This window comes from Alternaria arbusti (genome assembly GCF_024043155.1).
Source record: "Alternaria arbusti strain BMP 1465 chromosome Unknown scaffold_1, whole genome shotgun sequence".
Lineage (NCBI taxonomy): Eukaryota > Fungi > Ascomycota > Dothideomycetes > Pleosporales > Pleosporaceae > Alternaria > Alternaria arbusti.
Genome location: NW_026249941.1, coordinates 3429122 through 3442789, shown reverse-complemented (window position 1 = coordinate 3442789; position 13668 = coordinate 3429122). Strand labels below are relative to the sequence as shown.

At 52.7% G+C, this 13668-nt stretch overlaps 5 protein-coding genes across 5 annotated transcripts; all 5 read right to left on the bottom strand.

Annotated features, from left to right (window-relative positions):
- Nucleotides 1-2898: 2898 nt before the first annotated feature.
- Nucleotides 2899-4362, bottom strand: GEL1_2 (beta-glucanosyltransferase; the record flags this gene model as incomplete). The annotated part of the gene is made up of 3 exons (XM_051441828.1): nucleotides 2899-3499; nucleotides 3548-4208; nucleotides 4257-4362. 3 exons carry the CDS (start codon nucleotides 4360-4362, stop codon nucleotides 2899-2901), a joined length of 1368 nt encoding a protein of 455 aa, XP_051307999.1.
- Nucleotides 4363-5790: 1428 nt separating this feature from the next.
- On the bottom strand, nucleotides 5791-7012 carry J4E86_001257 (uncharacterized protein; the record flags this gene model as incomplete). Its single annotated transcript, XM_051441827.1, has 3 exons — nucleotides 5791-6138; nucleotides 6192-6836; nucleotides 6890-7012. 3 exons carry the CDS (start codon nucleotides 7010-7012, stop codon nucleotides 5791-5793), a joined length of 1116 nt encoding a protein of 371 aa, XP_051307998.1.
- A 2004-nt stretch (nucleotides 7013-9016) lies between these two features.
- J4E86_001256 (uncharacterized protein) lies at nucleotides 9017-9477 on the bottom strand (the record flags this gene model as incomplete). The annotated part of the gene is made up of 2 exons (XM_051441826.1): nucleotides 9017-9040; nucleotides 9142-9477. The coding sequence occupies 2 exons, from the start codon at nucleotides 9475-9477 to the stop codon at nucleotides 9017-9019; spliced, it is 360 nt and encodes a 119-aa protein (XP_051307997.1).
- A 69-nt stretch (nucleotides 9478-9546) lies between these two features.
- Nucleotides 9547-10843, bottom strand: J4E86_001255 (uncharacterized protein; the record flags this gene model as incomplete). The annotated part of the gene is made up of 2 exons (XM_051441825.1): nucleotides 9547-9966; nucleotides 10028-10843. The coding sequence occupies 2 exons, from the start codon at nucleotides 10841-10843 to the stop codon at nucleotides 9547-9549; spliced, it is 1236 nt and encodes a 411-aa protein (XP_051307996.1).
- A 403-nt stretch (nucleotides 10844-11246) lies between these two features.
- Nucleotides 11247-13618, bottom strand: TRP1 (bifunctional tryptophan synthase trp1; the record flags this gene model as incomplete). Its single annotated transcript, XM_051441824.1, has 2 exons — nucleotides 11247-13242; nucleotides 13299-13618. 2 exons carry the CDS (start codon nucleotides 13616-13618, stop codon nucleotides 11247-11249), a joined length of 2316 nt encoding a protein of 771 aa, XP_051307995.1.
- Nucleotides 13619-13668: the final 50 nt, after the last annotated feature.

Sequence of the window (13668 nt, the reverse complement as noted above, 5' to 3'; positions counted from 1 at the left end):
TTTTTTGGGTAGGGTTGGCAAGAAAGGTACATGTTTCGTGTTAGAAAATTGTAGAAGCTCGGAAGAGCTAGGACATGTAGAGAGTACCTTTAGTTTTCAAACCCATGATACTCTTCTTGGCGTATTTTGGTAAGAAGAAGATACGTATAGGTGAAGGAAGTGAGAGCTCGCAGTCCTTGGACTTTATAGACGAGAGAGCACCGAGTGCCGGAACGGACATGCTTTTAAGCGAGCGGCGATTTGAGTCTTTCCGACAAAGCAAGTTATATTGTGAAGATGGGTTTGTTTTTTGGAAGTAGTGGTAGAAAGTGTGTAACAAAAGATTCAGAGAGAGTCGATCGTGGACGTCTTAAATACCCATCTGTCTAATAACGGCGCAACGGTCAAAACACATGCAAACCTCGTAGAGCGTCTTTATTTCGCGTACAACACATTGTTTCCAACAGATAGGCTTTTTGCAGCTAGCTCCAAAGACAAGAAGAGACATCGTTCTTTTCGGTAGCACTTTTCGGAAGAGGGAAACGTAGAATTGATGGTTTATCGCAGTGACGTTTGGAAACATGGTTGCAGCGATGACGGGTTTGAGTCAGTCGCAACGGAAGACGGGACAGAACATCACGTTCATCATATCGGATTCCGGTGCCAGAATCTCCAAAGTCATATGTATGCTATAGGAGGATTTTGAGAACGGAGAAGCAGCCGTCATAAAGACGTTCGCGTATTCCTTTTGGTCGAAAGTAGAGGAAGTGTTGGAGAAGAAGTAAAGAACAACCCGGCGCTTATATAGTAGAACAGAGGCAGCGATTCAGGAAACCCATCAAGTGATTGTGTGAATGCTTTGCAGGCAGCGCGCCACTCATCCAAAATAACAGTCAGCAATTTCTGCGACATGAAGTATCTGCACTCGGCTTTTAGTGATACCAGTGCGGAGCAGAACGACCATGTAGACTATGAAGAATCCTTTTTCTTGTTTCTCGAGGCAGAGACAGTCATATACGCTTCGCTGATAGATTTTGGAGAAGAGCAGGGCAAGCTCACATGGAACCATGTAAGTAACGTTTTTGGAAGGCACTCTTTTGGATATGTAGAGAGTAGAATGATGGAAGTAGGAAGTCAGGAGGAAGGCGGCTTTTATATGACTACCCCGGCGAGGTGTCCGGGAAAGCATGTAGTATATCTTCCAAGTTTTGGAGATACATTGCAATTGCTGGTGCCGGGTTTGTGAAGTAACTCGGAGCCGAGACGAAGACATCAGCGTGTCACCATCGCTGTTTTGGAGAAAAGTAGTCTCGCCGCTCATACGCCAAAGAGATTCTGCTTCGGAGAACAGACACATGTAATAGCCTTGGGTAATTTTTGAGAAAAAATGATAGGGTGTAATAGAGAAGAGAAAGAGAAGAAGCGGAGTGGAAGACTTTATACACTCTCAGTCGTGTATTCGCTAAGACACCGCGAGCGCACCCTCAGACACATGACGATCTGATCGTGTTCTTTTATTTTCCCTGCTCACAGCATGCTCATATCGCATAGCTCTTTTCCATATTCTCTTCAACATCTTCGAGCAAGCCCATGTAGCTGCTCAACCCAGTCTCAAAACATCACAGCATAGCCCACTCTTTTCTTTTAACCTCGGAGCGAAGCAGCAGCCCGCGCATTCTAAGGCCAATAACCTGTTTTGAGTGCCGGAGCGGAAGAACCATGGGGTGTTGGAATACTGATTTTGGAAGAAAGAGCACAGCAGACTCATCCGGAATACTGTCTCTCCTTTTGGTAAACCACGAAGTAGGTTGGTGTACAGGAGACAAAGCCCAGAAAGCGAGGTATTTATACAGCTTGATCGCCTCGAAAGCATGGAATAAAGTCTTGACGTCCTCCACCGCACATATTCCAGCTCGCTGTTAGTTTCGGAAAAGAGACACGCTCATGTGTCTCGAAGTTGCGATTTTCGGAAGGAGACACACACCCATGTCATGGGTCTCGCGAACTTTTGGTAAAAAAAATTGGAGTTGTGTAGATAAGAAGACAGCAACTCCTGCGTGAGAAAGGTGACTTTTATACTTCCATCTCCCATTCTTCTCGTGCCGTATGATGTTCTGATGAAGTCCGCAGAGTCCGACGGAGAAAGACATGATATCTACATTGTAGTTTTTGGAAACGCACCGCACAGTCATGAAATGTTTGGAGTAGATTTTTGAAGAAGACGCAGAGCCATGTGGTTGTTGACAGCGTGTTTTTAAAGTAAAATGTAGAAGTGTGGTTTCAGGCGCGATTCTCATGGGATCATGACTGGGTTGCTTTCGGTACGCGCGAGGAGGAATTGGAATCATAAGAAATCTCTCGCTGCGATTTGAACCGGGATTTTATGAGGGCGGGTAGCAGATGTGTTTTGGTAATGGTAACCCAGAAGAAAGAGGCACACATCGAGGTTCACGTTTTCGTTTTTGGAACAAAAGCGGAAACATGACGGAGAGGCCAGGGCGTTTTGAAAAAGCGAGGTGAGCTCGTGGATGTAGAAAGGAAGCAGGAGATCACACCGTCGACATGATTTTATATGCAGCCCAGCAGGTCAGAGCGCCATGCCAACACCCAACCTTGTCCTAGGTCAACATCAAAGTACCAAGCGCATAACAATCTCAACCACACTCACAACCAATCAACGTAGATTTTTCAATGTGTTTGTATTTCCTGATATATACTGAGATACTTGAAACAAAGAGAACAACAAGAAAAAAAACATGAGACGCCAGGCCGACAACAAAGTCAACCAACTCCCATCACAAAAGCGTTTCAAAGCCAATGCTACTTGGAAAGGAAGAACCAAATCTATCCCAATAACGTTGCCCGCGCTGGGTCGTTGCATTACATCGAAGAAACACACGCAGCTCTACTGGTACACTCTTACAAGATAAGAGCACCGCCGAAGAGCGAAGAGGCGAGGACAACGGCACCGCAGACGAGGGGAGCGAAGCTGAACTCGGGGCGGATGGAAGCGGCGGCACCCTCGGAGCCGGAGGGGCTGCTGCCACCAGTAGCAGTGGGGACCTTGCCGCCGGAGGTAACAGCACCGGAGCCGGCAGGAGCGAGGTTCTCGTCGGAAGAACCAGCCTGCTGGGAGCCGGAGCCGGAGAGACCAGGGCCGTCACCAGCACCCTTCTTCATGAGGTCGAGGGCACCGGAGGGGACAGCGGGGAGCTCGTCGCTCTTCATGGTGACGTCCCAGGTCTTGGACTGGTCGGGGCAGGTGGCGGGCTGGCCGTCCTTCTTGTAGCCACCGTCGCCGCTGGGGTTCTTGGTGGCGGAGAAAGCATCCTTGAGAGCGGTGAAGTCAGCGAGCTCCTTGACGGAGTCGCCGTTGATCTCGACGAGACCGTAGTTGGAGTCTTCCTGGGAGTATTCGTAGACGAGACCGCCGGAGTAGACGCCGGTCATGTCGGTGCTGTAAAGCGACTTGACCTCTTCGAACTTTCGGGTTCCCTTGTTGCAACCGTACTCGGAGAGGCTGGAGATGTTAGCTGATAGAAGCGTATTGCGGATGCGAGAGACTTACAAAATGGGGATGCTGTAGTTGGCAAACTTCTTGACCTTCTGGTCCCAACCAGAGACGGTGTAGGAGGACGGGTCGCACCAGGAGTAGTCGTTGAAACCGAAGAAGTCGCTGCGGGCGGCATCGTCACCGCAGTTCATGTAGTCGGCCATCTCGTAGCGGTTGCTCTCGACGTCAGCGGCGGAGTAACCGACGGGGATCTTGCGGAGACCGCGGGCGTTCATGTAAGACTTGATGTCACGGGTGACGGCCTTGACGTAGGGAGCGCAGTTGGTGGTCTTGTCGTCGTTGATGACCTCGTTGGCGGAGAAGAACAACAGTGTGTTGTCGTACTTTGCGAACATCTCGACGGTAGCGAAGATGCTCTGGAGGTAGACCTTGTTGTACGACTTCTGGGGCTCGGCGCGGTTGATGGAGTACTTGGGGGTGTTGAGGTCGAGGGCGAGGTAGATACCGGCATCGGCGAGGAGACCCATGCAGGCATCGTGGTTGGCGCTGTTGTCGACAGTGTAGATGCGGACGGTGTTGATGCCGAGCTCCTTGAACTTCTCAATGTCGCGCTTGCAGCCAGCCTCGTCGGCGATGGGGTCCTTTGCGTCGGAGGCGCCACCGGGCTGATAGTCGACACCGCGGATGTAGAAACGCTCGTTGCCAGCAAAGAAAGCTGGGGATGTTAGTACAGACTTGTGTCAGTGATGATGAGTTTACATACCATTTCCCTTGACAGTGACGGGGGTGATGTTGGCCCGCTTCTGGGTGGCCGCGGGGGTTGCAGCAGCGGAGGCCGCAAGGACGGCGGCAATGGCAAAGGTCTTCATGATGGTCGTGTGGGTGTTGATGATAATTACAGTTGAGCGATTGTTATAGCGACTGCGAGGCCGAAGTAAACAAGTAAAATACTTTGAAGAATCCGAAGTAAAGAGCAACTCCCGTGAAACGAGTGTTAGAAGTTGCGATTAGAATAAAGGTGTAAGTAGCAAGAAGCACTTGGAGTCGTGAGATTGAAGAAGGAAGGATTCAACGGGGAACGCAGCAGGTTAAGCATTCGACTGCGAGGGAGGCGACGCGTCCAATTCCCTAGTGGACTGCGCCTTCCGCCTGTGATAGGCTGCGACCCCGGTGGGGATCGATCCTGGCTGGGAGACAAGCATGCAAGCAGCGCCAACCCCTGAACAAGCCGCACCAAGCCCACCTCCAAGCAGCCGCCAACGCGCATGAGCCCACCGTCAAGCCTAGCTAAGCAGACTGGCTCGCCGTGGCGATCATGCTTGGACCGACGGCAGTGAAGCGCGCTGAAACACGCGTCCGCCGTCAATCATTCACTGTTTTCTGTTGCGCAGACGCTGGCGATCGGTATCAAACGTCTCAACGCATGCCGCTGCCCATGTCGCGCAGGCGTGATGCCGAAATGACGGCCCACGGCTAAGATTGGATTGACGACGTCATGTGGAGGCATCGTGGGCTGCTGTTGCATCCATGGATCGCATGGCTGGCTGGTCGCTGGTCGCTGCTCGCTTCCGAAACGGCGATACTGCCTACGCTGTCCTGTGAAACGAGGTAGTCGGTCCGCGCCTGGCACTGTCTCTTGACATCACGAGCCTTGGATTCTGGTGAGGCATTTCATTGGCAATTCATCGGCTAATCATCAGCCTCCGTATCTCAAATGCTGGGAGGCGGTTTTCTGGCAGGCTAGTTTGCCATCTTATTATTAGAGCCCTGGCCAGCCTTCTCAACACAACATGTCCAGCCAGCACATCTGGGATCGAGTTCAAGAGCACGCCCTCTCCCCAAACGGATCCCCCGCTGCCTTGCCGCAGCTCTATCGATTGTACCTACGCCAGCCGGTCCAGAATCTCATTAGCGGTCGAGACTTTCATGTTGGGAACGTAGTCTTTGTTTTACGGCCTTTTTGCCATCATACCACCAGCGCTAAGAACTATTCCTTGCCGACTTCCGTTCGCAAAGGCGCTCGTGTTTTTGGAACCGCCTCGTACCTCACGAACGGGTGTTCTAAAAGTAGACTTTATCTTGTATTGTGTTTACAGCTCGATAGAACCACGCGCATACATTCAGATACAACCAAGAAACCTCCTTTGTATACACATTCGTCACTGCGGAGTGCAGCCCGGATCATTACTAATAATAAGAAAACAACGAGAAGTCATCCACTTCCCTATACAGAAACATAGTCCCAACATGATATCGCATCCTCCTCTTTTCACACCGCCACATGGTCATTACATCCTCTATTTGTCCTTGTTCTTCAATCCAAAGTATAATCCAAGTACCAGCGCGATAACGGCCAGAATCAGGATGACAGTCAAGAGGATCCACCACTTGAGCCTGCGCGCGCGCCTGGCCGACTTGATGCCTTCGTCCAGCTGCTTATTCGCATTCTCGGTATCGTCCTTGACTTGTACGGTTTGCTCCTCGGTCCGTTGGATGATGGGTTCTTGGTAGACGACCTGCTCGTTGAGCTGGGTGAAGAGGAGGGCAAGCTCGCCCATGGTCTTCTCGATGCGCTGGATGTCGTTGTGGCGGGCGCGGACGGCGCCAAGGACGCTCGAGGCTTGGCCGCTGCGGTTCGACTTGAGCTGCGGGTTGTTAGTGACGTAGGTCTCGTTTCGTGCGGTTTGTGTCAGCTTACAGCTTGTGTGAAGATGCCCTCGTCACCCAGATCCGAGTTGGCAATCTCGTTGACCTCGGCATCCGTCGCATCCGGGTTGATGATGCGGTACTGGCGCCCGACAGCCTCGCGATACCTCTTGGAGTAGTCTGCCTCCTCCCTCTGGAAGTCCTCTAGCTGTGTCTTGAACGTCCTCTTCAGCGCCTCCACCTGCGTCCTCTTGGTCCGGTCGTTGGGGTCGCGCACGGCATCCCTCTCGAGGAACTTGATCTCGTCTTTGATTTGGGTGTTCCTGATCTGCGTGGCGGTGACGATGCTCTCGAGCTCGGCGGTGGAGCGGTTGTCGGGTGACGATAGCATGCGTTGGTGGACGCTTGCAATGGCTTGGATGTCGGAAGTGAGCTGGCCGATGCGCGACTTTGCGCCTTCGATGCGCGCGAAGAAGTCGTCGCGGCTGAGCGGCTGCGGTCCTGGCGCCTCCATGCCGGTGTTTGCGGTCGGCTCGCCGTACGCAGGCATGTTGTTCATGGGCACGTCGGTATGCGGTACGTTGGGTGGTTGCTGGTTTGCGCCGGGTTGCGAATATTGTGATGGCTGCGAATAGTTGGAATCGCCATGACGTTGGAGGGGCGCCGGTGGGCTGAGCTGCTGGGCCTGGCCGTCATACTGTTTCGTCGCGTCAGTCTTTGAGTTCAGGCGGCGCGGTCGCGACTGCTTACTCCTCCGTCATAGGGGTTGGCTGAGCCGTAGCCAGTGCCGCCATATGGGTTTGATTGCGCGCCGTATCCAGCCTCGGCCTGGCCATACGGGTTGCCGCCGTATTGCTGATAGTTTTGCGACATGTTTGGTGTTGGCTGGGATGGATTGGCAGCGTTGGAGCGATGGTTTCGGAATGCCGCAGTGGAGCTTGAGATGAGCCGCGGAAGCTACGGAATCTTGCGCTGACCGACGGACGTGAGCGCGCGGCGATTAGTCCAGCAATTCTTCCGCACAACAAGACTAGTCTTGGTAAAATGAACAGCGGATGCTGGGTCGCTGGGACTGGCAGTGCTCAAAATCGATTAATTGAACCTTGCCGTGGCCTTGTTTTGATGTGGGCTGCGAGGGAAATTAAATGAAGGGACCCTGTTGAATCAGCGAGCTCTGAGCCGCGAAGACGCACGTCACCAATCGCACAAGAACGGGCAAGGCACGCCCTTAGTCATCGCTAGTGACGATCGCCCGGGCGTAGCGTGCAGTCCCGTGCGAGGCGCAGCATCACCGTCTCCATCATCACGACAAGGCAGCATCGTTTTGATGGACCTCATTGTACACTCTCGTCTTTTCAATACTGTGTGTTGTTCGCGCGATTGACCTGGTGTAGAAGGACAAGGCCTGCAGCGTACTCAGGTCTAGATCTTGTCGCCCACGGTAAGAACCCGAAAGAGGTAGTGTCCGATGCGATATCGATTCTGCCCTGCCGCCATCTTTGACTGGCTACGTTCAGAGACAGGCAACCGTGCAACCCGGAGAGCATGACTGCGCCCACAGCTCTACTACAATATCAGCGCCTACAACATAGGTTATCGTCCTGAGGCACCCACTCGCAAGCACCACCCTTCTTGGCCAATATGGGATCTCGCTCGGCGTAACTCCCGGTGTAGACTGGGAACTATACAGGTTAGAGATGCACTTGTACACGGCGAAGCATATCAATGTCAATTCGCGACCAACACGTTTTCTACCACCATATACAAGGGAAAAGCTGAGCACTCTAGAGCCTACATCAACGTCAGGCTCCCTACTTTGCATGTCTTTATCTCAATGTAGGCTCTAGGATCATCTCAAGGATTGAGCCAAGTTGCTGGATCGTCAGAAAAGAGTATCAAAGAGCGGATGCACCACCTTCTTCATATGCTGGATGGACTCAAGTGGCGCTTCTAGATGGAAGAGCGGTTAATTCACCGCGGAAGCTGCTTCCTCGTCGTACAGGGCAATTAGCACAGTCTTTTCCCGCGTGAGTAGAGTTGGGGCAGCCCACACAAAGTAGCTCACAATTCTGCTGATAGTGCGGGCCAGCGCAGTTGAAACACCAAACCATCGTTGCTGAGATTAGGCTGAAGGGGTACCTCGAGCGGGTCAAATATTGAGTTTATCCTACTTACCAAGCGGGAATTAATACCGGGGCCTGTAGACATTTTTATATCCCTCTCTTGACATCTTGCAAACTTATATCCGATTTGCTTTACCGTGCTTTTCACAAGCAAGCCAACTTTGCTAAATTGTATCTATTACCATAGGATAGATCAAGTCTAGCTGTGCGATTACAATAGTTCTTAATAGGAGTGGCAAGCATTGCGCATAAACAGTTGTGGTATGCGTTACCCTATTTGCTGCTTGGGTCAACCTGCTCCACAGCAAGTAGTATAGCTTTGCGCGTTTGTGGGTTTCGCACGATATCTTCATCGAAGCTAGGTACTCGATAAGAGAGATGTATCGCGTAACAGGCGACATGAGGGTTGATGAGGAGCGTGGTGTAGGTGGGACGGAAAGAGAGATGGAGGGACGCGTCTTGGGGGGACTGGAAGCTAGTGACACATTGGGTTAGTGCATTACCTCATTGAGTGGATACTAAGTATAGAGCAACTTCGATGCAAGTTGCTGTTGCAATGTTGATTCTCGATAGTCAAAGGAAATGTATATTCGCAGCTTCCGAAATCATGCTGCGCAAGAAACAGAATATCGCCGCCCAGATGTGATCGACAATCCCCACGCCTAAGAACCAGTCTCTCTTTCGCACCTCATGTCTCAAGTCCCAAAGACATCCAGCACCAAACCCCTCATCCCACCCCCCTCACTCCAACCTCTCACTCGGAAACAGCATCCTCTTCCTATTACTCTTACTCAGCAAATGCGCAAACTCCGGCGCCACAAACCCCCTATTAGCATTCCCTCCACCCCCGACCGGCATCGGCACCGAATACTTACTCACCCCGCCATCACCCCTATAACTGATATGCTGGCCGTACGCATCCACCGTTGGCCTACCCATCGGCCCGTTGAACATGGGTCGGTTATGGTTGACCTTCATATCTCTCGCTCGCAGTAGACCAGCTTTCCTCTTCTCGACTTCTTCTGCGTCGGCGATCTTTTGCAGACGGGCTTCTTCGGCTTTGCGGGCGTCTTCGGCGTCGCGGTGTATGGGACCGCCGATTATGCCGTGGCGGGTGAGGGGGTGCGAGATTGAGGGGAGGTGAGATGTGCCACGGATGTAGGTATCGGATATGTCGCCGAGGACTTCGAGACCGGAGGTTGTGCCTGTGTACATGCTTGGTGCTTGGGGTAGGCGGCCTGGTATGAAGTTAGCACGTGTCTCATGTCTTCTTGTAAGTGGATGCTACTTGCCCATCGGCATGCCCATTTTCGGTTTTCCGTACCAGAAGGGCTCGATGTTCAGGATTTGGGCGCGGGCTTTTTGGAGGGTTTTATCGTCGTCGAATCGTTCCTCCCATGAGAGGAGGGTAAGATCGCGGAAGGCGTGGCGGAATGAGCGCATGGCGGTAGCGAAGTCACTGCCGCGGGGGCATAGCTCGCCGTTGTACGGGGCCTCGGGTGTTGGGGCTGGTTTGGTGATGAGGGAGAGTAGGCGGTCGGCCTCGGGGTGCTGAGTGGTTTCGTCGCTGCTAAGAGATACTTGTCGCTTCACGCCTTCCTTCTCTTCTCTCTCCGCTGCCGGTAAGATCTTGGCAGGCTTGTACTGTACAAGCGCCCAGTACACATGCGGCTTTGTGTGACTCTGCAGTAGCCCAATGTGGTACTGTAGAGGCAGTGCGAGGTCAGTATATGTCTCGCAAGCATTTTGTACGGTCAGAGCTTACGTTTGCAGAGCCATAGGGAGGATTGTCCACGCGTACAAGCAGGATTTTGTACTCAAAGCCGTCCGTATCTTGATAGTAGTGATAATCCTCTTTCCAGTGCGAATTCTTAGCTTGTGGGACTTTCTTGGAGGTAGTAGAGGTCTTGGAGTTCTTGAGAGGTGTATGGATAAGAGAGAAAGACTTTGGAGATTGGCTGGCCGGGCTTGAAGTGTCATCCATGACTTCAATAGAGTTATTTGCCTGGCCCTCACAGGCTCCAGCTCCAGCACCCTCTGCCAATGCAGCCTCTCTCTCCGCCCTCCTACGCAAGAGATCTTCTTTCGCGGAAATGAAGGGAATTGAAGGAACTGCCGGGGCAGACGTGGCAAAGAAGAAACTCTTGCTCTTCCTGGGCTTTTTCGCAACAATACGAGAAGCCTTCGACGTACCTGATCCAGTCAACCCTTCGATGTTCTCACAACCTTTCCTGAACTTACTGCCATCCGCCAGAGTACCTATCCTCTTGAGCTCTTTCTTCTTCTTCCTCTCTTTCATAAGCACTTCCCACGTGTACTTCCTAGTACCAAGCTTCTTCTTCGCTTGCAACGAGTCGTCGAACCAGTCATAGCTGACTACGTGGATGTTTAGGTCGGTGGCTTGTTGTACTGCGTCGGCGGGTTTCTTGTATGCCTCTTTACTGGCGATGAGGTGGGTGACGCTCTTGTTGATCTTCACAGAGTATTTGCCGCCGTTTCGCTCGATCCAGGCCTTGATCTGTTTAGCATCATGGGGATGGGTACCGACGACGGCAATAGTAAGCTTGTCCAACACCCCCATTGTAGCGGCGCGGTGATTGGATTGTAGAGTGTAGGAGTGATGGTGTGTAAACTTGCTTGACGACGTAGATGAGGGCTTATGATGTCCAGACTGAGGGTCTAAATCTGGCGAGACCCTCGTTGGTCTTACCTTGTGGTGGTGAGTAGCGGTCGAAGTGATATAGCGTTTGCCCGGACCGTGCGGCTGCCATCAAGAGGTAAGAGACGCCGACACAGCGACTCCAGGCCGCTATTTGCGACGGCGCAAACCACCATCATTGGAATATTGAGCTGCCTGACTTGTAAGAAATAACTGACCAAAAGAAGTGTTCAAAGCGAGATTAGAAGGGTGCTGGGCCATTTGTGTTACATTTGATAATTCGGAAGACAACCTTCAGCTTCGATGGTCGTGTTCTGAACCGCCACTACTGGTTCTTGGCCGCCTTGATAAATGCCCGTATCTTATCCAGACTTTGCTGGCCATCTTCCTCCACACCGCTGCTGACGTCTACAGCATGCACGCGGTCCCGGTATTCATCGAGACCAGCGAGCGTAGATTGGACGTTCTCAGGGTTCAATCCTCCCGCTAATATGACCTTGATACCATCGTCTTTCGCGAAGACTGCCTTGACATCTGAAAGATCCAACTGCTGACCCGAGCCGCCGGAGCCTGCATCCAGAAGTGGTAGGGCGTGATACCCTCTTGAGCCAATGCCAAGGTTGTGTGGGTTGAAGGCTCTCAAGACAGGTACAGGAACAAGTTTTGCCCACTCCAATGGCTCCTGGCCATGGAATTGTACGACGTCTAGATTCAGCAGTCGCTGCTGTTCAAGTACGTACTCTAGTGACTGATTTCGGAACACGCCTACGAGAAGCGCGTGACTGTCACTTGACACCAGTCGTGCTGCGCCGTGCTCGAAGAAATCGGTGGCGGTCTTTGATTCAGCAAGTAGCCCGGATTTCGAGACCACAGGCTTTCTGGTCTTGTGTACGGTTTCCGAGATTTCCAGAGCTGTCTCAGCTGTGACTGTTCGCTTGGTTCCTGGCGCGAGGATCATGCCGATGAGGTCAGCTCCTGCTTCGATTGCGGCTTTTGCGGCCTCAGCACTGCGAGTACCACAGATCTTCACCATCGGGCGTGATGCTGTTCCCGTCTTCTTGGTAGATGAGCCACCCAGAAGCTCCGCGATGAACTGAGCGGTGTCGGATGCGCGCATCAGCGCTTCACCCACCAACACTGCGCCAACTCCACTCTTGATGTATGGTTCGACATCCTTGGGCCCGGCAATACCACTAAGCGCACACAAGATCGTCTCTTTCGGAACCATGTTGATTAAACGGTTGGTAGTCTCCATGTCGACCTCGAAGTTCACAAGGTTACGGTTGTTCACACCAATGACCTGAGCGCCCAGCTTGACCGCAATTTCTGTTTCTTCCGCATTCTGGACCTCGACGAGAGGCTCCATTCCAAGTGATCGGGAGTAGTCGTAGAGTTTCTTCAAGACTGCTTCATCCAGCATCTTGACGATCAGCAACACTGTATCGGCACCCGCGAGCCTAGCTTCCAGGATCTGGTACTCCTCGAAGATGAACTCCTTGCGCAGGACGGCGGGACGGTTCGGCATGCCTTCCAAGCTTTGTCGAACAGCTTTGAGGTCGTCGATGCTGCCCTTGAACCATTCCGGCTCAGTAAGTACGGATATCGTGCTTGCACCGGCCTTTGCGTACAGCCTTGCTTGAGCGGGAGCGCATGCGGACAGTGAAATTATGCCCTTGGAGGGTGATGCGCGTTTGATTTCGGCCATGAGTGACAGTCGGAAGGGCGATTGCCTAAGACGCTCGGGGAAGTTGATTTGAGGAGGCGCTAGGTTGAGATCGTACGCAGCCTGTAGATCACTGGGTCGTTGGGACGGAATCTCCTTCTGCTTAGCAACCGAGGCCCTGCGATGGTCGTAGATCTTCTCCAGTATGGATGTCTGCTTGTCCTTCTTTGCGCCGGTTGCTGTGCCGTTGGAACCAGCACCGACAGCTTGGGCATGTGCCTCTTTCTGTAGTTGCTCATTTTCGGCCCAGGTGCCTCCCTGCATCTTGAGGAAGTTCCTCACCATGAGGCGACCGTCCTCTGTCAAGATGCTCTCCGGGTGAAACTGTACACCCTCCATGACATATTCCTTGTGTCGCACGCCCATAACGACTTCCTTGACTTCGGCTTCTTCGTTGGCGGGTATGGTCGCAGTTACTTCGAGGCAGTCTGGGAGAGTGCCGTGGTTGCCGGCGAGGGAGTGGTAGCGCGTAACGGGGACATTTTGCGAGACGCCTGCGAAGACGCCCTTGCCGTCGTGCTTGAGGGGCGACGTTTTGCCGTGCAGGACCTGGCCTGTGACGTCTACAGTACCGCCGTAGCTGTAGAAAATGCACTGTCTTGATCGTGTCAGCACTGCCCCGCCTGTTGCGCCCACCGGGAACCGAGAACTCACTCGCCCATGCACACGCCGAAAATCGGGATCTTGCCGCTGTAGTGCTTGATGGCCGCATTGCTAATGCCTGCATCCTTCTCAGGGTGTCCTGGACCTGGACTGATTACCAGTTGTGTAGGGTTTTTCGCGATGAGATCTTCGAGGGTAATCTCATCATTTCGGTATACGGTCACTTTCGCGCCTTCGAAGACGAGGTATTGGTAGACATTCCAAGTGAACGAGTCGTAATTGTCAATGAGTACGACATTGGAAGCGGTGGGTATCGGCGGAGATGGTGTGGGGTTGCTGGGCGAGTGGTCGATGAGTTCTAGGGCAGGCATTTTGGGCGGTGTTCTGCGTCAGCTTTGCCGTCGCGTTGGAAGCCCGGTGG